This window comes from Sebastes fasciatus, chromosome 9, assembly GCF_043250625.1.
Source record: "Sebastes fasciatus isolate fSebFas1 chromosome 9, fSebFas1.pri, whole genome shotgun sequence".
Taxonomy (NCBI): Eukaryota; Metazoa; Chordata; class Actinopteri; order Perciformes; family Sebastidae; genus Sebastes; species Sebastes fasciatus.
The window spans coordinates 14,325,628-14,351,882 of record NC_133803.1 but is presented as its reverse complement, the minus strand read 5'-3'; the positions used below and the strand labels follow the sequence as shown (position 1 = coordinate 14,351,882).

The following is a 26,255-nucleotide window of genomic DNA, read 5'->3' as shown; positions in this document are numbered from 1 at the left end:
AAATGAAAGAAAGCATTTCTTTAAGGAAGAAAACACATAAGGGGGTGTACTGAAAGTAGCAACTTTTTTTTTCTTTTTGAGATACAACTATTTACATGTAACCAAAGACAATGTCCTTGAAACAGGTACAAACATTTTTGTTTTTCTCCTCTTCCTGCGATTTTTCCAAATGACAACTCAGAAATATTATATAAAATAAAAATATCAGCTTCAGGGAAAAAAAGTAGTCTAAGCATTTTTAAATGTCCGTTAACCGCTATGTACAGGAGTATTTACATTCTAAAATTCCATCCGAGACCAGAATTTTGCAAAGTAATTAACGGCAAAACACGGTTGCGACCGTGTTCCACCGCAGCCCTACAAAACCAGATTAAACTAATCTGCTTATACAGGTATGGCTGTCATTCAAATCAGTGTTCGTACATGTGAGCAGTACAAGATAGAGGCGTTGTGAAGGTTCATGTGCATCATTACAGGGAAAATGACACCAAAAAGAATAAATAAATGGGAGCTTGTGAATGTTGTCCGATGCAGACACAATGAGAGTAAAAACATGAAGCTACATGTGGCTGGACATACAAAAACATGAAGCAATCAGGAAATCCCCTATGTCGATTAACCTAATAATTAAAGCAGCAGTAGGCAAGATTGGAGCAAATGTGATTGAAAAAAAGCTATTGAAGCTAAACACTACACTACAAGATGTTTCTGAAAACATTTTATGCGAGAAATAGGCATTACAGTAACAGAATATTGAGTCATATTTGATCAGCGCCGCCTAGTTTGACCATTTGACCGGAGTTTGCAAATGATTGACAGCTGCCTCCGTTGAATGAACAGCCAATAGGAACGCTCTCTCTCTGAAATGACCTGTGATTGGCCAAAGTCTCCCGTCACAGACTAGATTTTTTAAAGCCTGAAAACAGAGCCATGAAGAGGTGCAGAAGTAGTTTTCTCTCACGACACTTAAATTACAATGTGCTGAAAGGTTATTATGGAATTTTTGCCCAACGATGCGAAAAAAATATTCTGCCTACCCCCGGCTTTAAACCTATTTTATGAAATGCAGCAAGTTTTGATGAATTTTTTGCGAGTTCAAGCCAAAGCCATAATTCATCTAAATCTGTAACATCCATGTTATTATGTCCAGCCACTGAGCTGCGTCAAATGGGATATATTCTAATAAAACATGAACATTTTAGACACAAATGGCATCTCACTAGGTAAAGACTTTGCATTTACAAAGGAGGAGAAAACATTAAATTAAATACATTTTGAAAAATTAACTTCATTACAAATTCAAAAGGAAGCACAACCATCAAATTTTTTTTGAGTAACTCATCACATCTGTTATACCTGTGAGTTTCAATGCATAATGTACTTACATACTCTTGAATTAATTGGAATTGAAATAAGCTAAACAAAGTAAAACATGACCAAACTGATAATGGGAGAAGGAAATCTAAAATTCCACCTGATTCATTAAAGCCATTAAATAAGTGTTATCAGTCACTATATGCACCATAGATGTGGATCAATAGGGGCCTACTACCCCTACTACGTTAACATGTTGTAAAACTGAATGAAATGTCACTTTCGAACACAAACAAAAAGGCTTCTTTAGGTTTAGGCAACAAAAAAAACACTCAGTTAAGTTTAGGGAAAAACATTTGGGTTAAAATAACTACAAACACAAAGACAACTACACGTTGTTGGTTTCACACAGGATGCAAACTTCATTCTCCTGTGTTTTATGTCCCATCCATCGTCCCCGATATTCACATACGGCGCCTGACTTCTGCTTCTGTCATAATCATTACGGTCGCTAGAGGTCGCTGTCGTGTTCTTTTATACCGTCTTTCGGTGATCTACCATGTCAAAAGATGACGAAACCTACTAGTGGGTGTAGAAGGCCCATATTGACCCACATCTATGGGGCTTATAACGACTGATGACGCCTATTTAATACCCTGACAACAGTCTAATCAGCTGAAAATTCATAATAGCATGTCATTTCCAAGTGCCATTATCAGTCAAATAAAGGACATCCTATCAAAGTCGGCGTGCCACGCAGTCCTGATTTCTTTCAAAATAATTCACAATTTGGGTGAGAAAAAAAATGCCCTCTCAGAAAAAAAAGAAAAATCTAAAAACATAAGAGAATGCGACTTGCTAACACAGTTTACAAAATTAACGGGCACAATGAGAACATAAAAATCAAAAAGATTAAAAATACTCTCCTTCTCTTAAACATTCAAGCCAACTGCAAACATTTAGGTATGCATTCAAAATCATTCCACACAAGTTTACACATAGAGATGTCATTCTAACATCCATGAAAATGATTGTTTTTCCATACTAATCGATGATTACATCCGTGGCTTTGATGTGGATGAGTTGAGATTAAAATGTAATGATCCGGAAAATTTGATTCAGAGGTTCACGCTCCAGCTAAGTGACCAGGAATCGAGAGCAGGGCGGCGGGACAGGAGACTCCACCTCAGCGGCCTTCGAGAAGAGGGTCTGCTATGGGTCCATCTTCGTGTTCGACATTCCACGGGGTAATTTGAAACTTTAGCCTAGCCTCTGCCCGATTCCCAGTAACCTGAGGATGAATCTCCATCTGACTCTGTTAGTGGAGTGGATCTGCTCGTCTGTCGGCTAGCAGGGCTTTGGTTCAGGCTGTGCTCCAGAGAGGGAGTGAAACTTTTATATTTGTGTCTTCACGCAAACAAACAATTCAATTCAGAGTGTTCTCTTCGCAGCATTGGGTGATCTGGTGAAGTCAAAGGAATGCTGCGAGTCCTGTCGGGTACAGGGCACCAGAATAGCCTCGGATCCCTTTTAATGTGCAGAGTGTGAGTTCCCTGTCTGGCCGTCTGTTAAAGGTGCTCCAGGTAGTCGATGACCCGCGTGATGGACTTCTGTCCTGTGGTGCCCATCGCACACTGTGTGCCGAGACAGAATAAGAAAAATAATGAGTGTGACCGTGTTCATTTTGATAGCTAGTTTAGACTAAGATGAAAATGCTTTTTAGTTTAAGTCACATTTTTAGTCATTTTTATCCTTCATGGTTTTTAGTCTAGTGTCTTCATTTTGTCAGCTATATTCTTTATTTAATCTTGATCCTGTTTAGTCATCAGATTATATTGAACATTTCTTAGTTATTTTTCCTTACTCATAGCTCTTCTACTCTCACTTGGTGTAACGCAAATTCACTGCATCTCCCGACAGAACAACACCTGGGTTGAATTTCAGCCTACATGCACGTTATTTCTGCTCCACATTGTTTGAATCAGAGCAGCTGAGATTGGTAGCAAAAGCAACAAGCTAGCTGACCGCTGAGTGCCGTCTCTCTGCTCTGCACACACAAGCTCCGCCTCCTCCCTCGGTGACACCATGGGTGACAGAGAGAGAAAAAAAAAAGAGAGGAGACTTGTAATGCACTGCAGAAGGATTTATGTTTTGTTTTTTCTTTTTATATTGTAGACTGTTGTAGTCCAATTATCTAAACACTTTCGAAATAAAAGGGGAGTCAGTTCTCTTTTTAAAGAAGAATTAAAAAGTGTAAATGAGAGTGGCATAAAACAAATGATCTGTTGATCTTTACGAATCAAAACATGGCATGATTAAATCGAAAATCGAATCCGAAAGTCAAATCGAATCGAGGATTTGGAGAATCGTGACACTCCTAGTGCTGACATGTACCACTGTACTTGTGAGGCACAGACAGCGAGGATTTTTTAACTTCTGTTCACTCGAAAAAGGCGATATTTATGAAACAGATGGGCCCGGTCTCCAGCTCTGACGGGATGAGTCACTTTCAAAGCTGCTACAAAATGCACATCTGGGATGCAGTAACTGTTCAGTTTAATATCGATGCTTGACTTATTTTTAAATTATCCTCATATCACTACTTGAATTATGCTGCTTGGATACACAAAGAATCATATTTAATTGATGACAATGTATTGGGCACATTTTGTATTATAATGGCACATTACTGCCACGAAAGCTAAGTGCCACTAGAGGCTGTGTTTTAGACTGGGCTAAGAAGCTATTGAGATATGTTACATGAGCGACAATCACCGAGCCTTTTCATATATTGGTTTTTAGAGCCGTTCCGGACATTATGCATTCCTCAAGCTCTGCGTTAATGAAATAAAAGCTTCCATTTTCATCTAAATCATAGTGTTTTTTAAGAAAGGAGCTGAATGAAGGTGCAGGGAAAGAAATGCAATTATATTGGAAACTAAAAGGAAATGTGGAATTACTGGCTCCCAAAAGTGTTTATTTGATCCAGGCCAAAACACTGCACAAAGATGTGCTTCTTCCTCAATGAGTCAAATTTAACGGCCTTTTGTACAATTTGCCTGGAGCTAGGATGGCATCAACACTTTCAGGTGTTTACTCTGATGTCAGGGTGAAAATGATTTCTTATTCTTTAGTAAGGAAGTCGATTCAGTGTGTCACTATAGCACTACACTATAGTTAAATGCTATATTTCTTTTATCATAATAGTGACAGCCTGATGACAGAAGGTCCGTCTTGACATTCATACTCACAGTGAGGTTCATGAAACTCAAGAACTTCTTCAGCATTTCTGTCATGATGGAGAAATCCCCTGTAGGTAGATTCTCTCTCACAGTAGTCACATTTATCTGAGAGGGACAGAGAGGTGGGTGAGCGACGACATGAATATCTTTGAGTAGGAAAAATAACCTTAAATCATACTCTCTGTCTGTGTGTGTGTGTGTGTGTGTGTGTGTGTGTGTGTCTGGTATTCTCACCTGGCTTCCCTGGCAGAGGCAGCCCAGCAGCAGAGCGGTGTAGGAGGCAACTATACTGTCCTCCATATGCTTGCCTGCATGCTGCAGAGCTACAGCGAACACAAGGGAGAAAGAAAAAGATTCAGATACATACAATGCCTCTTTTGGAGGAGAGCGGTTCAAATTATTTTCTTACTCATGGTTAGAGCTGCTGAATAGAACGGTTGGCTGGAAACATCCCTGTGAGAAGGACTTAACCTGTAGCTGTAATTCACTGCTCAGTTACCCAACAGCCTGTACTGTGGCTAAAACATACAGGGAACGTCACTAATAGATCAAATACTGTATGTCCTCACTGTTTTACTGTGCTTGTTTGGTAGCCACATTCAACGGAATAGCAAAGATGTAAACACTTTTGCATTTCTCAACTAGTGATCAGTCGGCAACCTCCGGAGTCTGAAGCCAATGCTGAAGTGCCTTAAACTTGCATTCTTTCTAATAGCCAGCAGGGGGCGACTCCTCTAGCTGCAAAAAGAAGTCTGATTGTATAGAAGTCTATGAGAAAATGAGCCTACTTCTCACTTGATTTATTACCTCAGTAAACATTGTAAACATGAGTTTATGGTCTCAATCGCTAGTTTCAAGTCTTCTTCAATACAGCATGATGTTCATTTAGGAAATGATGGTCCTATTGAGAGTCAAATAGACCATAAAGTAGGGAATGCTTTAGGGCGTGGCTACCTTGCGATTGACAGGTCGCTTCCACGGTGTTGTGTGGTCTGGGAGTCGTCTGAGTTTTCATCTTACAACTTTAACCCTTTCACAGTGTGTTTTCAGTTCATGAAAGTTGATTGTAACATTTTGGTTGCCGGAAAATGTCTTATTCAGTGTTCGGTTGTACTTAGACGGCCAAAAACCAAATTGGCGACGGCCAAAATGCCGAGCTTGAGGCTTCAAAACGGCAGTCCACCAACCAATGGGTGACGTCATAGTGACTATGCCCACTTGTTATATACAGTCTATGCTAGTGATTCAACCATATAAATAACATAGCTATGCAGTACACGAGCTGCTGTGAAGATACAATTGGTGCACATTCTGTTGTTGCTAAAAAGAGTGATGTTCCTTTGCCGGCACAATAGGGTTGGGCGATACGTTAAAATTTCCCAATAGGCCACCATTAGTCCAACAACTGACGATTGCTGATATATTTGTGCGGGTGTGTGTGGCTCCTATTTCACAGAGTTAGATGTGACAATATGCCGACTCTACACACTGTTTCCCCTGCTGTTTCACTTTCTTTCGGCGTCTGAGTAGCTCTCGTTCTCGGGAGGCAGACCAATACATTAGCAAAATAAAACGACAAACATCGCCCAACCTTACTGCACAATTTTCGATACAGCATAAAACAGCTGAATTGCAGATAAATAATGTGGGCCGCAGCTAATGATTATTTTAAATATAGATTCGTCTGTCGATTACTTCTCAATACATCGTCTGAGAATAACAGAAAGTGGTGGAAAATATCAGTTGAGAAACTGGAACTAGGTAATGTTGGGTACATTTTGCTTGATGAATCGACTTAGTGCTTCAGCTCTAGTGGGTATATACTCTGTTTAAAGGCGTTTTAATCCAGTGGAATTACTGCAGTTTTATGGAAGAGAAAGAAACGCCGCCCCGCAAGTTTTTCTTGCTCCAAACTGAATTAGTTGAGAAGCAAAACATATATGAAGTTGTTGCCACAGAGTAATCATTAACCACATGTATCTAGATTATGATTTTAGCCGAGGCTAAAAACAGCTCCTCTTACACGCACAACTTCAAAACACACACAAAACGTCTACCTTTATTTAGATCCAACTCTTCATCCTCCTCCTCTTTCTTCTCCTCCTCTTTCTTCTCGGTTTGGTTTTCGTTGGGTTCGGCTGCCACCCACTGGATCTCTCCCGACGTCTCCTTCCACTCTCCGCTTTGGTCCAGTGCCGGCTTGGGCGCTTCGCTGATGAGGTCGTCAGTCTTCGCCTCAGCCAGGATGGCAGCGCGCTCCCTCTCCAGGAAAAGCTACCATTTAGAAGGAAATAAACGGATGTGAACTCCAAACACAAACCTTTTCTTTTTTTTAAATAAATTGGAGCCAAGTAACACAGCTGATTTTTAATAATTTAAAGGGAATAAAGGGATAGCAGTTAAGCATGATAGCCAAGTTATTTCTTCAGGGCGAGGTCAGAAAGCAATTGGGTATGCCAAAAACTCACTGACAGTGAAAGGAAATTTTAAAGTTAATCACTACTTTACTCTCCATGGTTCCTTTCAGGCTTTCAGAAAACTGCGCTAATGAGTCGGTCGGGCAAAGAGTTTGGTTTAAGTAATATCAATAATGAAAAAAAACATTAATAAAAATCACATTTTTATCATGAAATCCAAATCCACAGTGTGCATTGATTTGCACTTGCGTATAACTTAGTGTTCAGACGGTCAAATGTATGCAACTTCAGACTTGATGATTTTTTTTTTTCTCTTTTGCTCATCACTGTTTCTGCTCACATCCTGACTTCAAAAGAAAACTGTAGCCAAGACAAAAAAAAAAAACATACTGACTGCTAAAATATTTATTAATGAGTCCTGGCACAATTCCTACCTGCACCAGGGCAGCCAAAGCACCGGAGGGCTTGGGCTTGACAGCCCCGTCTCCCTGAGTCTCAGCTGTGCTCGGTGGTGCTGACGCTGCCGCCGCTGTGTCTGATTGTGTTGGGTCAGCAGGCTGCATCAGGCTGTCTTCCAGACAGGTGTCGTCGACTATGTACTCCATGTCCACCAGACAGTGGCGGTTTCTGGAGCTATACTCCACAAGGTTAATTAGTAGACCCAGACCCTGGAATACGCAACAAAATACACAAATAAAGACGCATGTACACACGGGCACAGACATACAAGCAAAACGCAGGTTGGCAGAATATCTTTTAACCAATTATGTGGTGTTTTGTTTTGTTCCAAGACACCTTACCAGTACTCGCACGTCAAAGCGCTGCTCCTGGGGGATGTAGCGTGGGACTCGGAGGACGCAATTCAGAGCAGTTACGGTAAGCTGTTCCTGCTCACCTGTCTTAGTGCTTCCCCACTCTGCAGATAAAAATATCATTATTAAACTCCGCTTATACTAGTCTATATACTCTGTTAAGCACCTGAAGCCTGAGGGATACGGTTGATACAGTCTATTTGAGCACATTATTACGAATATTAGGGCTGTCAATAAGTTAAATATTTAATCGCGATTAATCGTAGTGCACATTTTTTATCTGTTAAGATTTGTCATGTATTTAATACTCTTATCAAAATGGGAGCATTCAAATATGCTTGCTTTATTAAAACGAATTTGTGTTAACTTGTTATTATCTCTTTGACAGCCCTAAATACTATACATCACAATATTGAGTATGAAATATCACATATAACACAATCAAACTGCTGTTTAATGCATTAAACTGTGACTCATTGTTATGCAGCAGCCCTAATACTGAGTCACTGCCCACCCCCTAATACACAGAAATGCCAGATAAAAAGCAACAAACACAAAACAAAGGCAAATAAAAGCAAAAATATCAAGTAGTAAATGAGAATACCATTGTCGTGGGTAAGGTTGAGCAGCACTCCTATGATGGCCCTCATGCAGTCCTCCACAGCCTTGCCCACGTTACTGAAGCTGCAGTGGGGCAGCGTTGCACCCGACAATGACAGAGAGCTGTTGTTTAACGCCCTGCTGTATCGCTGAATCATATCCTCACAGTACCGCAGAGCTCTGGTGAAAGTAAGAAAAACATAATGATGAAAGGAATTAACCTTTTCCACTCCCCCCCCCCTCTTTTTCATAGACCCATTTTTAGGAGAGGAGGAGATAGCAGGTCAACGGTAGATGTCACATAGAAGTGGTGTACGTCATCTGAAAGCTGGGAACCTGAAGATTCATTTGAGATGCAGCTCAGCACTGTTTGTCAAGTTATTCTAGTCATAAATCAGAAATAAACATGAATGAATTAATTAATTAAAATACATTTTGAAAGTGTATAAGGACGTATATGGAAGTGGAAGTATATGATGGCTATTCCCATGCTCACTTATGTGTCATAAATTGTTGCAGCAATTTTTGGGTTGATATCATTTGTTACACAGATTTGGTGCAAAATTTAACAATTTTCAAGAATTGATAAAAAATTATCAAAATACCACATTAAGACACCAAGACCCCGAGGACTACCACAGAAAAAGCCATGCTGTGATTTGATATATAAAAAAAACTTCTGACATTTGGAGATTTCTGCAAGAGTTGATTTTTTCCGGATTGGATGCACTTCTGTTGTTGAAACTGCTCAGAAACCCCCTCAGTATCAATCTACTTAGGAAAGCCATCCATCCTCTGAATGCTCTAGGTCTTTAGTTTGTGTTTGTAAAGTTTCACGTGGCTGTGATTATCCTAGAGGTCATTTATATTTCATTTTATAAGTTTCAAAAAAATTGTCTCACTACAATGAAATGGCTGGTATGGGGACTAACATCATCACACATGAATAGTTGGGCTCACTGTTTCCACAAGAGTCTCAGCTTTACAGTGGTACCCAATTTATGTAATTCAGACCGTATAGGGACCCCAGTATGCTGAAATATTCAAATATACCATTTTAGAATAGGAAGAAATTACATATTTATACTGCATTCATAAAACTGCATGGATTTTGCCCCAAACTGAATGTGATTATCATAAAGTGGGCATGTCTATAAAGGGGAGACGTGTGGGTACCCAGAGAACCCATTTTTATTCATATATCTTGAGGTCAATGGATTCCTTAGGTTTTTTTAGTTTCAACAGATACCAGTATCTTCACTCTAGCTCTAAAACTGAGTCTGCTATATAGCCTCGGAAAAAAGTAAAGTCAGCTGAGGATGCTCTCGAGGAGTGGAAGAGGTTAAAGAGCAAAGTTATACGGCAGAAATTCAGTACATTTTGCAAAAAACAAGCACAAGGGTGAAGAACAGAGGAGGAAGAAGTGAACATCAACAGAAACGAGGAGCAGGAGAATTAAAAGCATAGATTCTCATTTCCAACATTTGCTGCTGCAGTTCGTCTTGTTCTCCCCCCTTTGCCTCGGTGAAGCCGTTGTGCTCTTTCGTGTGATGCGTCTTCAAAAGTTTTATAAGATTGCTGGAGTTGAAATTGGCAACACTAGTGCCATTCCTCGAAACAGAAGCCTTACTTACATACTGTACATATCGCCGTTTTACTTGCTGGATTTTCAGAACAACTATCAGAACAACTCTAACTGTAAGGTCTGTCCTCTACTAATTATTCCTTTGCTTCAATAAGGTGAAGATGTTTTCATTAACAGACACACAAGTAAAAAGACCCGTAACACCCCTGAGGACACGGTTTAATATGATGGCTACAATAGCGTTCCATAAAGTAAACTGAATGAAGTGTTGTTATATTAGTCAGTGCCTCAGTATGTGTTCATGTCCAGTCAATAATAGCTCCAAGCTGTATCTGGTGCTCACCTGGCAGAGGAGACAATGAGTTGCGAGTCTTTGTAGGCAATCAAGTAACCCTGGTTTTCTGGGTTCTGCACTGTCACCTGTTGGCAGGAGATGAAAGAGAAATCAAATCAATAGAGGGGAAAGCACACTGAAGGGCTCAAAAGGGAGCCAAGATACAGAAAATGATGGGAGACCCTTTAGTTTGGGTCAGACTTTTGATCAGTGACACTTTAAAGTGAGATAGCTGATAAGAAACATTCTGTTTTTTTAAGCAAAGCCTTTCATAAAAAGGTAACAATAAAAGTTATCATCCGCTTCACAGTACCCAATTACTCTTGTCCTCGAGTGTCACTCTGTAGGACTACGGATGAAAGAGGAACTCGACAGAGCAGTACTTACACTTTCAAGTACTCTCAGACACCTCTCAGCCCCCCATAAAGATGCTACGAGGTTCTCCTTGTCATCCTCTTGGCTCAGGTTCTGCACACACTCTTTCACTGTGGTAACAGAAAAAAGCACAAGGCATATGACTATTACACATCCTGACAGACACATGAACTTCAACAGCTGTGACTTTTCATCTTGGAAAGCAAATTTACTTTATACACATATACACGATCATAGAGACTAAAGACGTGCATACTATGCATCCCACACACCTACCTTTGTCAACAATATGGTCCAAACCGCCCAGTAGTCGCAGCTCTTCTTTGAACCAATCCCCGGCTCTCTTGGAGGTTAGAGAAAGCAATGTCTCCATGGCAAGGTGGCCCGTCTACAACAGAAAAAACACCAACATGTAAAATCTGAGATATCCTGCACACACTTTTTTATCTGGCACGACACCCTTTTTCCCCCACATTTGCATTCGGTATCATGTGCAGTTGTCACAAACCTTCTCATTTTACACCTAAACAGTACACAAGATGTTTCTGAAAACATTTTATGCGAGAAATAGGCATTACAGTAACAGAATATTGATTCATATTTGATCAGCGCTGCCTAGTTTGACCGTTTGATCAGAGATTGTGAGTGATTGACAGCTGCTCAGAGACGGCAAGGCTCCAGCTCGGCTCTGATTGGTTGTTTTCTTCCGGTCTGTGAAATCTTGCAGATGCCATTAGGAGCAGCGGAGGACACCAGAGGACACAGAGGCAGGATTTTTTTAAAGGATATAGTGACTGTTTTATAAAAATAACTGTTTTTAAATCATATTTGCTCCAATTGCGTTGCTCCACAACACTATTTTGAATTTGTCGAATGCCGATATCAGACCGACCACCCAATTATTTTATTTTTTTAGACCGCCTTTTCATTTAATTTATTTCCCAGTTATGCCAAATGTAGGCTATTGTATGACTATTTAAAACATGTGTCCAGTAGTTTGTTCTTTATGCCTGGAATTCTGGAATATAAACAGCCATATTGGCCGTCAAAAACAAAAATCTAGCGTAAACCCTGAATGAGAACATGAACACATTTTAGATTTTTGTATAATATTGCCATGGATGCTTGCCTGTCAAGTTGTTAAATTATCATCTCCGCCCAAAATATAATCTACTTCTATCAATTTAAGCTTGCTGATGAGGAATATAAAAGAAGCAAATGTGAATAGTGCCATAACTTTAATATAACAAGAGCACCAAAAGGCACTAATGCCTTTATTGGAGCAATTCATTTGTGACTCTAAAAACATCATTGCAGTTCAACGGAGTAATCTTCATGGGAACACCCGTCATTCTTCACATCAACTTCCATATAATAAAACTGTGATGTTCAAAACATCACCATCACTAGGATAAGTGCATCTGCATGCAACCATTTCTTACAGATAACACAATATATCTTCCACAAACAGGTGCTTAGTAGTGTTTTAGGAAAAGGAGTAGAAGAGAGTGAGGTACATTAAAAACAAATTAGTCAACATTAACATTTTATGCTCAGTTTCACAGATTAGGCTTTCAATAAAACATTTCCAATGAAGCCATTTAAGTATTAATGAAGTTTTGCTTGTTAAAAAAGGAATCATTAGAAAGCTCAGAGAAGGTGGTTACTTGTTTGAACTCCAGAGGTGAAGCTTTTTTTGTTGTATTTATTTAATTATTTAAAAGACAACGTACCGTGATGTTTTCCAAGTCGAGGTGCTTGTTGTGCACGGTCTCGCACAGCTTCCTGATCTTCTCCTTGACCTTTTCCACCTCTTTTGGGGTGAGCTGATCCTGGGTGGCCGTGTAGTCCTGGTCCAGCTCCAGCAGCTTGATCATAAGCTCCAAACAGGCCCTGTCCAGATCCATGTTGAGACGATCCCGACTCAGGATGTACATCAGGGAGGCCGTGCACAGACCAAGGTTCTGATAGGACGACGGAGACAGGCTTTAACAAAGTGGTGTAGGTGGTGTGGAGCATACAGAGGTGAGACATGGTGGTCAACGGTTTTAAAGCACTGGAGAAGCTGGAAAAATCTGAATACCTGTCCACTATCACTACTACAGCATTCTGTGCAAACCAAGAAAAGATGCTGTACACAAAGAGAAGGTTACACTTTGAAGATAACTGAAACTGTACTGAAGACCTCAATGCTTTGGCTTGAATATAATATTTAAAACAGAAATTATGACTTTTAAATAACTGCAGGCATGTAGACATTAAATATCCTCTTCATTAGCAAATATTGCGGAGGTGTTGTACAAGACACTAAAACAAACATCCCCCTTATGCGATTAAATGTAGTATTTTTATAAAGCTACTCCAGGCCGGTTATAAATATACAGACAATTTAGCAAGAAAGATGACAGTACAGACTAACAATGCAGGTCTGCATGTCTGGTCAGAAAAAAACATCACAGCATGATATATATAGTGCATTTGTGAAACTGTAAAAACACTACATTAAAGACAAATATGCATTAGCAAACTTGGCAGTTAGTTTCTGGAATAACTTTACTCGGAGTAAGTATGCGTATGTCGTTTTTGTTACTTTTGAGTTATTCAGTAGCCAAGTTCACCTGCTAAGGTTCATTGGTTCAAAACTTTGGACCTGAACTTTAAGGGCATACATTTCCATCAAAGAAAAAGAAAACAACAAAAGCAGTAGGGATGGGAAAAGCAATTTTTTTAAGATTTTGAAATATATTTTTTAATGCCAGAATCTATATTTTTGCTTCATTTGAGTCTATGTGGAGGTAGTAGGAAGTTACTGCTTTTATTGGTGTAGTCAGAGTACCATGACGTCATATCCGTTCCGTATCCAAAACGAACAAACGAGCCGAAATGACAAAGCAGAATACAGCAGAGGGTCTGCACTTTAGGTTTCACACATTGGCAGGAAAAGCAGAGCTAGACATCATAGTTAAAGCTGCCTGCTAACTCTGTCATGGACAGGAAACGTTATCGGATTGCGGTAACGTGCGGTCAAGCCAGCCGTCATTCATCTCCGTGGTCAAATCAGCCGACGCTACAACTGTAGAGCACCCATATACTGACATTTATGTTAAATGCATTCAAACGGCCCCGATGGCGCTGACCATGGATGGAAGGAAAGAGTTTTACTGACCGGGTGTTGTGGAGCATCACTGAGCATTTTGAAGACCTGGGCCACTTTCCCTCTGGCCCGCAGGTGCATCCTGAAACCGGGCATGGCACACCGCGTGGCCAGGCTGATTATACTGCAGCAGTGAGAGAAGTAGAGAAATAAAAGGGAGAGAAAGTATGGATTACAGAAATGTTGGGTCAAATATTTATCACTCTTGTGCTAAAAAACTAAAATGAATGAGACAGAATGTGGCAAAGCCTACTTCCAAATCAGCATCAACATGTTCTGTTTTGTATTTCTACTCTGTCTTTTCACCCTCTTCTCTCTGTATGTGTTAACAAAAAATACTAAAGCATACAAGGAGGCCGGACTCCATGCAGCTTTTTCGGAAGTCAAGGTTGTCTCTCCTGAGTGGATTTCATTTTCACAACAGAATGGCTGTGTGCTTTATCAGACTACAGAAAAACATGAGCTTTATCTCAGCACATTACCCCAACAGATGGTGGGAATAAAAGTGAGATGCATTAAACAGAAAAGGGCAGAGGGGAAAGCAAAATATAGGTACACAGCGTGCCTCTATAGGGCTCATTATTTTGTGTCTTAATTTAAAAACAACATTTGTTTAACCTTTTCCACTCCACTCCTTTTTAAGGGGGGGGGTACAGGGTGTCTTTAGGGGAGATAGCACATCAACAGCATATGTCACAAGGAAGTGGTGTACATCATCTGAAAGCTGGGAACCTGAAGATTAATTTCCTTCAGGAACACCGTAGAAAAAGCCATGCTGTGATTTGGTTTCAAAAACTTTTGGCATTTGGAGATTTCTGCAAGAACTGCTGCATGTGTCCATGACAATGCACGCAACATCGTGGCTGCTAACTGGGAGAACTGGGGACTCGGTTGCCTGTTTTGCCTGCTACAGCCTCTGAAAAAAGTAAAGTCAGCCAAGGGCCCTCAAGCAGTGGAAGAGAAGAGGATGGTTCTTCATCAAGTAGTGCAAAAACGGTCACTGTTGGTATATCGCATGTGAACAAGAAACCTGAAAACCGATTTTTACATTCTCTGAGGTCTCTTTACAGACATTTACTTTGCATCGCTACCTCCTGCTGCTCTCTGTTAGAATAATTATCATTGGGTTTTTTTCTTTAATGAGGGATACAAATTTAAAAGCTTTGATCAACTAAAGCAGCTGTTCATGTAATTGTTTTATAAATAGGCTAGGCTAATACATGAACAAGCTTTGGGTGACAGGTGCTTGTTCCATTCAATCAACTTAGTGAGGTACTTGGTACTCATACAAATCAGTACCATCAGCATGCCACTAGAAAATAAAGTCTATGTCCAAGCAGACTTTGAGCATTTAAGTGCTCCTCTGTAGAACTGCACAAAAAAAGGTAGCACCTAGTGGTTCATTCCACTTACCTAAGGCATCTTGTGTTGAGTGGCTGGCTGCTCTTCAGCCCTGTCTCCAAGTACTCAAAATCATCTGTGAACTCTTGATTCTCTCCGAACTCCACCACGTCGTTGAAGTGCTTCACATGCTGCACCACCGTGTACAGCTGGTGAAAGGGGAATAACGGTTAATTACAGCTAATTTGGAAGCAGTGCATCTGTCCTGAGTCACAATCAACTCGCACAAACGCAGCGAGAGAACTGCTCTCATTGTTTAATTCCTCTCTATTGGTTCCATTACCAGCAATAGCTGACTGTGCTAATACCCTCTCATCAATAAAAGCTCAGCATGTGGAGTTAGGGCCTGATCAGCAGTTGACTCTCTATGTTTACCAGTATCAACAGTCATGCTGTGTGTGCTCTTAGCACGACAGAGGAGGGAGGACCAGGGTTTAAGATAACACCAGTGTGTGGTGACAGCTTAGCTGAAGCTATTTTACCTCAGGGGATCTGCAGCTAACAGCCTGATCTGGGGCCCAGAAGGCCCATCTGAAAATGACACAAGCTGGAGGGGAGTTTAGAGACCCAGACACACCAAGCCGAAATCAGAAAACTAGCGGCGATGAAGGCCGACAAGTTGCATTTGAAGACACCGCAAAGACTACAGCCGACAGCCAGTTAGCACGTACGTTCTGCACCTGCGTGAGAAGAAATAACTCTCCACACCAGCAAGCGGCAGTAGTCTGATTTCGTCATTCGAAGAGGGGAAACCGAAAGACTGAGGACTGCGGATATAAAAGCCGTTGTTATACGTACATGAAACAAAGCAGCGTTTGCCAGCGTTTCTCTTCTCGTTCACTGAGTCGTTAAAGCTGAAAAGCCAATCAGAGTGATTTCTTTCACCGATTTCTCTTCGCCGCCGATTTGGGCAGACTAGAGCCGACGGTGCGGGACACGCCGCAAAAACAAGACAGACAGACGCTTACCGACGGCCCCAAACTGTCCGGCGACTGACTGTCTGCTCGGTGCGTCAGGGCCTTAAATTAACAACTGCAGTCCTTATTGCTACCTCCAATCCACAAAGGGTTTCAAATAAACAACAGTGAGCTTGACATGCATCAAATGAATGCTCTGCCTTTGCTGTATAACCTGCATCAAACTGGGTAAAAGCAGCTTGGCTGAGTATAAAAAAGAGATATTCAAATCATAGCAGCATGCAAACAAATGTAGTAAAAACGAAACACAAATAAGCTTTTAGCTGCGGAAGACAGTGCCTCCTCCTCCCCCACCCCGTTCCTCAGCCAGACGTCTAAAAACATCTGTGTGCTCCGGACTCACCTCCTTGTGCTCCTTCCTGCATTTGAGCGCAGTGACAATATCCTGGTTGAGTCGTGTGGGGATGGTCTCCGACTTAATGACTTTGGGCGGCGGCGGAGGGGCTTTGAACAAGCCATCATCTTTATGGGAGTTGCTGTCCTTGCTGCTGCTCGATAAAATTGCCTGAGGAAGAAAAGAGGCGGAGAACTGGGGCTCAAACCAAAGTAACAAAATCTGTTTAACGACATGTCGGCCAGATTTACCACAGCTGAATAGGTTGTTAAACACACAAGTCTTTAATAAGTGTTGTTAACATATGTCAGATGAGGTAGTGCAAAGTTAAAAACTACTTTTAAATCCTCTCTCTTATTAGCTTGTCTCTGAACAAACATTTATTTCCATGGGGGGGATTCAGCGCAGAATAAACAAATAAAGCCAGGTTCACTTGCCTAGGAAAATAACTGTGAACAGAGAGACTAATTTGAGCAATTAAACAAAACGGTTGACTACTAAGAGACCAATAAACAATATCTTGCGTTGTGAACAGTGGGGAATTCTGTAAACAAATGGTGCTAGTTATTAACAATCGCTTAACATAATACCCTGTAATATTATTTTCCTGCTTTCTGTGCAAAATGAATGCAAACATTTCAAATGAGATCTTTAAACTAAGGATGCACCAATACCGATACCAGGTACAGGGTCTGATGCTGTGCTCATGTACTCGTGAAACTACTCTGATGCAACTGCACCCGATACCACTGTACGGCAATGTGATGTTAACCAACAAGATCAGTGCCTTGCATGTTTGCTTTTCACTTCGACACCAAATCCTCTGCGATCTCTCGGTCTGTCAACGCGCCAATATTTCAGATTTAAACCCAATGCTATAAGAGAACCATACCGTTCTGCTCCATACGGAGTCTCAGCTCAGGGTAGCAGGTGTCATATTTCACACACAGGATGAGATGCATTCACTTTTAGTTTGTCTAAACTAATCTATTGATAACATGCCGCTGATATGCCAAAATGAACTAAATGGGTTTTATTTCTGTATAAAAAGCAAAACGACGGTGGGGGCAGTAGGTACGTAATGTAATCGGTGTGTGCCACACCACCGTGTAACATCGACTAACGTGACATGCCTATTGGTGAATATATGCTACAACGCCTAAAGACCCAAGCCAAGGTCCTGTATCTTGCTTGCCACCTGCTGATTAAAGTGAAGGGGGTTAGCCCTGGAGATAGCAACAACTCCAGCTCAGGCACACTTAAAGTGGGCTGACATTTAAGGTGGTTTTGTCCAGTTTTTAAAAAACTATTTTTAACACTGAAACGGTTAAATATTAACATCCCGACTGCAAACTATGCTGTTTCTATCAGGAAAACACAGAGTTGAATGTTAAAATGTCAGCAACAGCATCATGTATATTAAATTTGTCACAGTCAGAAAGTGAAGAACATCTGATCAAAATAAAACATGTTTTAAAAGTCAATGTTAAAACTGTAATGGTATTATTAAGTACGCATATCGGTACTCAGTATCGACAAGTACCCAAATATAAGTAGTTGTACTTGTACTTAGTCTGACAAAAAGCCTTTATTGGGCTAACAAAATAAAAAAACACAGCAACAACTAACCACACAACACAAAGTGAAACTCAATACCAATAACCACTAAGGGGTCGATATCTTACCGGAGCAGTTTGAGATCGAGAGAGTGGAGGCACAGGTATCTCTTCAGGCTCAGGTTGGTTCCAGTGGCGAGCGTTGTACACGGCTTTAGCAGGGGACTGGAACAAAGTAAGAATTCAAAAATTGGTTAGATATCTAAACAGAGACAAAGCATAACACCTGATATGATGTTAGTCAGTTAGTCAGTTACTCATTCGTTCATTTACTGATGGATAACTGCATCTCCATAAACCATTCTAGCACAAAGCTTAAGTTATTGTTGTGAATTAGCACAACTGAACAAATAAATATTGCATGCTGCGATCATGATGATAGACTGAGACAACAGCAGCCTCAGTGTGGAGCCTAACAGTCCCAAAGCAGCACAAAACATTTCCTGAAAATGACACACGAGTGTGACTCAATTATATATTGCAAAAGACAATGTGCAGAGTTTTGTGGACGATATAGAAACAGTAAAGACAAAGAATTAGGAAGACAGACCACAAATAACCCAAAGCCACTGCAAAACATGATCTAGATAAGCAGAGCGAATACGGGCATTACGCAAAATACCACAAATCAAAGCGGAGTTGTTTAGATAAATATGAACCTCACCAAGAGGTAATATTGCGACCCCCTTCATACTGGAAGACCACGTGGGGTGCGTACTACTGAACACGCATTTAACCCATTCATGTGTGACTGCTGTCAAAGGTTAATCCCTGGGCATCTCCATTCAGAGCCTCAAGTCTGCAACTGTATTTCTAGCACACATTACAGCTGAATAAAATACATATACAATACATAAAATGAGAACCAAATAAAGTTCCTGCCCCCCTTCATTAATTTTTCTCTGATGCTCTATCCCATTATCTCTGTCTATTTTCTGACAAGCTGTGAATTCTGTTATGTAAATGTCATTTAAACACCAATAACATTAAAAAAAAAGTCCCTGTTCAAAGCCAAGTAGCGACAGACCCGAGATCAACCCTAGCCAGGAGGAAGGTCGTGAAGGCAGGTTAGATGACAAAAATAAGTTTTGAGTAAAAGCAGGCAGAGAATGACAGATATTTATAGCATGCTCGTGTACCTTTTTGGGTCCACTGAAGATCTTTTTGAATCCACTACCAGTGTCCTTGGATTTGTCACTTGGCTTCCCCGAGCGTCTATTCTGCCCCTCAGCGCCGCCAAGACCGGGGTCATCAGCGAAGTCAAGCGTATCTGTTGGATAAACCACATTGTTGATGGCGAAAAACGAGCATCAGTGTGTGAACAGTGTCCAAAATTAATTTAATTAAATTGATTAGTAGTTGGAAAAAATCCACCGGCTAAGTGTATTTTTTACCGGCTAACTCTTACGGTAATTAAGAGTAGTTAGATGACCATATCTCTATAAATGAAGGATGAGCTCACCTGTGTTGCTGCTGGCCTGGCTGTCCTGAGAGTCACTGGTATGAGGGCTGTCCACACCGGAACTCAGAGCAGCTAAGGCCGCAGCCGCCTTCTTGGCCTTCTTCTCTTTGGCCTGAGAACTCTCCTCATCGCTGTCACTCTCGCTCAGGTCATCAAAGCCAAAGTACTTGATCTTGTAGCTACTCTTGCCTGCCATGCCACCTTCTGTACCCTCCTCGTCCTCCTGGTCCTCTTTGTCCCCAAAGCCGAAAAACTCCAGCTTGGTCTCAGTCTTGGTCTTCTTGGTCTTTGTCTGGGTGGGTCTGTACCTGCGAAGATACAGGGAGAGGATGTATTTCTTGTTTGTTTGCACTGTTGTTGTAGAAGCGAAACTAAAAGCACCCACTGAAGATAAACAAATGAAAAAAAACAAGAGTAGGGGTCCAAAGTTTTATACAACTCAATGAACAGAAAACCTGTTCACAGCAAACACACCACAATGTTACTGTTTAGAAACCACTAAAACATGATGCGTACAAGTCGATTGATGTATGCAGTAATTGCATAACTATAATAGAGGACACATACTACATACACTAATGGAAGAGCTGACTTCGACAATCAAGTTGAAAGTAATTATTTTCTATTTACTATCATTCAAGTCAATTCATTCATTGTGGGTGATGTGCCATTAAATGCAATGATATTGATATTAAAGAGAACACGAAACGTGCATGTTTTGGCACTTGTAGTGCCCAGATTTAAAAAGGTTGATTAAACCACAGATATGACAAATATATTTTGTAATTTCTACATAACCATCATTGCATACGTAACATGGTTGGTTTCATCGATGGACGATCAGACGGTCAACATTTTGGGTTTAAAAAGTAAAGATCTTTTTCCAAAAGTAAATTATTTTGCTTTACGTTGGTTCGTGATGTCTATGATATTTTTTTGTATTTGCATTGGACGTGTGTGACGCCTTTTCGGCAGTTAATATGGGGGGAAATTTCAGCGTTAGTAAACAGTGTTAATCCCACCATTATAATTATATGATACAAGACGCAATGAGAGAAATGTTCAAAAGAAGAAATCCTAAAACAGGAGGAGGACCACAGGAAAAGCTTAAAGACACTACCGAAATGGTACTGAGGATATACAGCGGTATGTCGCCTCTGTTTTAGGGGATAAACCGGAAAGCGGAGCATTTTGGGCGGAAGCGGTGCGACTACCGGGGCTCCCCCGCCCACATTGCCCTGTGTTGCCGCTGACAGCAGCCCACTGAGTCCCTGGTGTCCGTGTGCATGTTGGCTTGGGAGTAACGTTATAACCGAGGGTTCAAGAGGGAGAGACAGAGGAGAACACAGGTAACGTTAGGCCAAGAATGTCTCTAATGATTGTTTTGTGACATATAAGAAAAACTTTGTGACGCTGGTTTTGGTATGCTATTGTTGAGCCGGTAGCTAGCAGAAGCTACTAAAGCTAGTTACATGTCAATAAACGCTATAACGCGGGCTTCAGAATAATGTAGTGCTTTCGCCGTTTATTTTCTTAGCAATCTTGTCTGTGATTGGTCTGAATGAGACAGCAGAAGAGGAGAGACAGGTGGTCAGAGAGGGGAGAGGATGGGAGCTGGGGAGACAGTCAGCTGCAGATGGACTCAGTGCCCATCGGAGGGCTCTTCTTCTTCACTGACGCCAGCCAGCGCTGCAGTGCTGTTCTCCATTTCAGCGGCAGTTTATGAGAATAGACGATTTTGCCCTTGGCTTTAACCTTGTAAAACAAATTTTGACATCCAGAAGCAATACAATAGTGTTCTCCCTTTTGTTTTCTTCTGTCCCGTGTCTCCATCTTTCACGGTCTCTACCGTTGTATCTGTATAACCATCCGAGCCAACCATTGTTGTGACGTCACAGGGTACAGTACTGCAACATGGCGGCGCTCTTGTCTCGAAAGATAAAACGGGGCTTAATTTTTTTCTTTTTGCATTTGTCATGTTTGTTATATGATTATTGATCAGAGTGGAAATCCATTTAGTAAACCAGCTTAACTTGGTTGACTTCTTCATTTCCACGTTAACATCCATCTAGATGTATAGAGTATACCACCGTGGTGCTATCCTCTCTTGCATTAAATTTCAAACAACTTAGACTTTGGCAGCGAGTAACATCTCCAAGAACACAAGATGCCTTTAGAATAAAAGCCTTGCAGCAAGTGATTAACCTACCCGAATACCGCTTCCAGTTCTACTCCACTTAGTAACAGTGCAGGGACTGTATGACAATACCATACTTGAAAACATAAGCCTGAAGACAGATTGTTCCGTTCAGACATCAATATTAAGGCCTATACTTATAATACAGTGAGTGTTTTGCTCCTCGGCGGCTGAACAAATTATATTTCATAGGATTCAGTCCTGAAGCCGAAGACAGGCTGTTCATAGCCACGGTGTTATAAAGTGTGTGTGAATAAGTGCACAATGAAGTGCAATACAAAAGTGATTCATTATTAGTGGTCATTATTCGTGGCTAACTCATTTTGCTTTGTATGCAAGGTACTAGATATTTCTTCTTCTACTTCACACAGGCAAAATCCTGAATGACTCACACATGACACAAAATGTATGGAACATGATAAATATTACTACTTAATCAATTTTGTCAAACGGTAAGAAAATGTTAATATTTTTGTCCATATCACCCACAACCTTTTAGTAATGTTCTTCACAACGTTAATGACTCACCTGGTGGATTTGGGTGGGGCAGCGTCTGACTTCTTCTTCATCTGGCCTGCATCTCCAAGGTCAGCAGGGGCGGCTGGGGTGACCAGTTCATCGATGCTCCGCTCAATTGAGTCCTGGATGGTGACGTTGCACACTGACAGGCAAGACGGGTGCAGGACTGTGTAGTCCCGTACCCTCCCGCCGCCCCTTCCTGGGGGCTTGGCTGCGGGCTTGGCTGCGGGCTTGGCTGCTGTTTTAGCATTGGCAGCAGTACTACTTGCGCTAGCAGAAAGGTTGCTGTTGGGTTTATCTTGGGCACTGGCTATTTCAGTGGGCTGGTTGTTTTCAGCAGGTTCAGAGGACGTTTTGTCAGGCTTGGTGGGTCGCAGGTATTTCTTGCAGTTTGAGGCCCGTAGGGTAAATGGGGAAGCGGGAATGTTGTCCACCGGTTCTGGTGGAGGCTCTGTGGGAGGCTCGCGCTCAGCACTTCTCATTTCTTCTGATGGCAGTCCATCATAAGAGGAAGAGGTTTGGAAGTCTCTGCTACCACTTGGTGCACCAGTGGACAGTTTATTAGCAGAGGAGGAGATGGGCCTCTGGGGCGCTGAGGAGTTCCGATCATCAGAGGGGGCTGTGTTTGACAAAGAGGCCTTGCATGCAGGTTTTTGGTTGCTATCTGATGTACTTTTGTACCAGGACTGGTTATTTTTAACAACCCTCTCTTCAGATGTTTGCTTGGCTGTGAATGGAGAAGAACATCACAGATGGCTATATGAAACAGCTGACACTGCGACAAAATGGCTAGCAGAAACTACCAGTTAAATAAACAGATGGAGATAAATAATGAAATTAAATGTAGGCTACAGAGAGTAAATGAACTGTCAAGATAATTGGGAGTGTTGTTGGGTATGTTAGTCTAGTTTACGTATTGATTACTTACTTGTGAATGTGGCTGTTGAACTTGCAGCACCCTGTGCAGAAGTAACAACAGTGGCTGTCCCACCACCCTGCACTGTGGTCGTCTTTGTCAAGGCCCCTTCATTGACTTCCGACACACTGTGAGTGGTTACAGTCTTGGACTCATCATCACTGTCAAACCCAAATGGGTCTTCATCGCTGTCGCTGTCCTCAAGCCTGGGCCTCTTGGAAAGCTCAGAAACGTCAGGTTTTAAAATAGGCCTTTTGGCCCCCAACTGAGCCTTGTAGGTGGTCTCCCCCCATTTGGTGGTCAGTGTGGGCTTCTTATTGTTGAAGACCTCGTCAAATTTCGAGTTAGCCTCCCCTCCCTTGCGGTTGTACGTCTTACCGAATCTGGATGTCATGATTGGTTTGCTTTATGTTACATATTCACCTGTGAAATAGAAGCAGAGATGATTCAACATTTAACATTTCAGGTAAATCCTGTAATCGTCCGTCAACGCACATGTTGTCTAAGATAAGGTGAACCTTTATTTAATCCCCGGAGGGAAATTCAGGTGTCAAAGCAGCAACATCAGCAAACATCAGCAAACAGAGTGAAACACAGGAGAGGTAAAGGTATACAAAAATTATAAAAACAATAATAGAGATTTAAAAAAGATACAGAGTGAATGTGTGAACATAGTGTGTGCAGTCCATCAATAAATAAATGTAGTATGTGCAATAAATAAATGTAATATGTGCAGTCTATAAAGTGGTATATAGGATGTATAGTGTAAAGTAAATGGTATATAGGATGTATAGTGTAAAGTAAGTGGTATATAGGATGTATAGTGTAAAGTAAATGGTATATAGGATGTATAGTGTAAAGTAAGTGGTATATAGGATGTATAGTGTAAAGTAAGTGGTATATAGGATGTATAGTGTAAAGTAAATGGTATATAGGATGTATAGTGTAAAGTAAGTGCTATATAGGATGAAAAGTAAGTGGTATATAGGATGTATAGTGTAAAGTAAGTAGTAGATAGGATGCATAGTGTAAAGTAAGTGGTATATATAGGATGTATAGTGTAAAGTAAGTGGTATATATAGGATGTATAGTGTAAAGTAAGTGGTATATAGGATGTATAGTGTAAAGTAAGTGGTATATATAGGATGTATAGTGTAAAGTAAGTGGTATATATAGGATGTATAGTGTAAAGTAAGTAGTATATAGGATGTATAGTGTAAAGTGGTATATAGGATGTATAGTGTAAAGTAAGTAGTATATAGGATGTATAGTGTAAAGTAAGTGGTATATAGGATGTATAGTGTAAAGTAAGTGGTATATAGGATGTATAGTGTAAAGTAAATGGTATATAGGATGTATAGTGTAAAGTAAGTGCTATATAGGATGAAAAGTAAGTGGTATATAGGATGTATAGTGTAAAGTAAGTAGTAGATAGGATGTATAGTGTAAAGTGGTATATAGGATGTATAGTGTAAAGTAAGTAGTATATAGGATGTATAGTGTAAAGTAAATGGTATATAGGATGTATAGTGTAAAGTAAGTGGTATATAGGATGTATAGTGTAAAGTAAGTGGTATATAGGATGTATAGTGTAAAGTAAATGGTATATAGGATGTATAGTGTAAAGTAAGTGCTATATAGGATGAAAAGTAAGTGGTATATAGGATGTATAGTGTAAAGTAAGTAGTAGATAGGATGCATAGTGTAAAGTAAGTGGTATATATAGGATGTATAGTGTAAAGTAAGTGGTATATAGGATGTATAGTGTAAAGTAAGTGGTATATATAGGATGTATAGTGTAAAGTAAGTGGTATATATAGGATGTATAGTGTAAAGTAAGTAGTATATAGGATGTATAGTGTAAAGTAAGTAGTATATAGGATGTATAGTGTAAAGTAAGTAGTATATAGGATGTATAGTGTAAAGTAAGTAGTATATATAGGATGTATAGTGTAAAGTAAGTGGTATATAGGATGTATAGTGTAAAGTAAGTGGTATATAGGATGTATAGTGTAAAGTGGTATATAGGATGTATAGTGTAAAGTAAGTGGTATAAATAGGATGTATAGTGTAAAGTAAGTAGTATATAGGATGTATAGTGTAAAGTAAGTGGTATAAATAGGATGTATAGTGTAAAGTAAGTAGTATATAGGATGTATAGTGTAAAGTAAGTGGTATATAGGATGTATAGTGTAAAGTAAGTGGTATATAGGATGTATAGTGTAAAGTAAGTGGTATAAATAGGATGTATAGTGTAAAGTAAGTGGTATATAGGATGTATAGTGTAAAGTAAGTGGTATATATAGGATGTATAATGTAAAGTGCGCCAGTGTAAGTGTAGGGTGAGTCTGACATTTAGGTTAAACACAGCAGCATTGTACCACATTATAGAATAAGCATTCCTTCAACCATCACCACTGGAACAGCTGGAATAACTAACTTGGATCACAAGTTATGAGTAAACTGTTGGTTTCATAGCAACACCAGGTTAGCACGAGCTAGCTCGCCTGCTGGTAAAGTTACTATAAAGTTAGCTTCAACATGCTAAGCTATGCTAACGTGCTAACCTGTTTATATCTCACTTAAGACTGCATCAAATAATGTGAGCTTTAAATACGACTCAGTACATTTAATATACGCATTCTGAATACAGAGATTGAGGTTTAAAACAGTAGCTAGTTACCTTTCAACTCCAACGAGTAGCTTGTTTGTTAGCCAGCCGGCTAGAGGCCTGATGTCTAACTCGCTCACTGATCAAGCGGGTAAAGTGCGTCTAAACAACACCACAAACACACATCTCCAGCCCCAATGTGTCCCAAAGGAAACGCTCGTTGTCAGAGAGAAGCGGCTGAAACGCTACTGTAGCTAGTAGAGTCTAAATGTGGAGTATAATCCGGACTTTCTGCGTTTAGTAGAGCTCCTGACGGCCATTAAAACATCCCCTCCCTCCTCGCTCCTCGCTCCTCGGTGAAGACCCCCATGTGTCGTCGCGCTGCGAGG

General features: G+C 40.6%; 1 protein-coding gene and 1 long non-coding RNA gene across 2 annotated transcripts; one reads left to right on the top strand and one right to left on the bottom strand.

Annotated features, from left to right (window-relative positions):
- wapla (WAPL cohesin release factor a) lies at positions 1 to 26,255 on the bottom strand. The gene is made up of 20 exons (XM_074646198.1): positions 25,939 to 26,255; positions 23,268 to 23,678; positions 22,349 to 23,066; positions 19,624 to 19,931; positions 19,301 to 19,431; positions 18,231 to 18,326; positions 16,555 to 16,716; positions 15,247 to 15,383; positions 13,846 to 13,957; positions 12,413 to 12,643; positions 10,956 to 11,067; positions 10,692 to 10,789; positions 10,314 to 10,390; positions 8,390 to 8,565; positions 7,774 to 7,889; positions 7,408 to 7,641; positions 6,614 to 6,830; positions 4,791 to 4,879; positions 4,566 to 4,661; positions 1 to 2,948 (listed from the first exon to the last, which is right to left on the bottom strand). Exons 2-20 carry the CDS (start codon positions 23,647 to 23,649, stop codon positions 2,883 to 2,885), a joined length of 3,558 nt encoding a protein of 1,185 aa, XP_074502299.1. The 5' UTR covers positions 23,650 to 23,678; positions 25,939 to 26,255; the 3' UTR covers positions 1 to 2,882.
- LOC141773497 (uncharacterized) lies at positions 24,343 to 25,166 on the top strand. The gene is made up of 3 exons (XR_012595133.1): positions 24,343 to 24,580; positions 24,638 to 24,735; positions 25,099 to 25,166. It is a non-coding gene; the product is annotated as an uncharacterized LOC141773497 (long non-coding RNA).

Bases quoted from the DNA above. Each gene is read 5' to 3' on its own strand.
- wapla (XM_074646198.1), bottom strand. From the start codon at position 23,649: ATGACATCCAGATTCGGTAAGACGTACAACCGCAAGGGAGGGGAGGCT. The intron at 18,327-19,300 runs GTACACGAGCAT...ACTTTGTTCCAG, and splicing joins TCTTCAGTGGACCCAAAAAG to TCCCCTGCTAAAGCCGTGTA. The intron at 11,068-12,412 runs GTACGTTGTCTT...TTTCTGTTGTAG, and splicing joins TCGACTTGGAAAACATCACG to ACGGGCCACCTTGCCATGGA.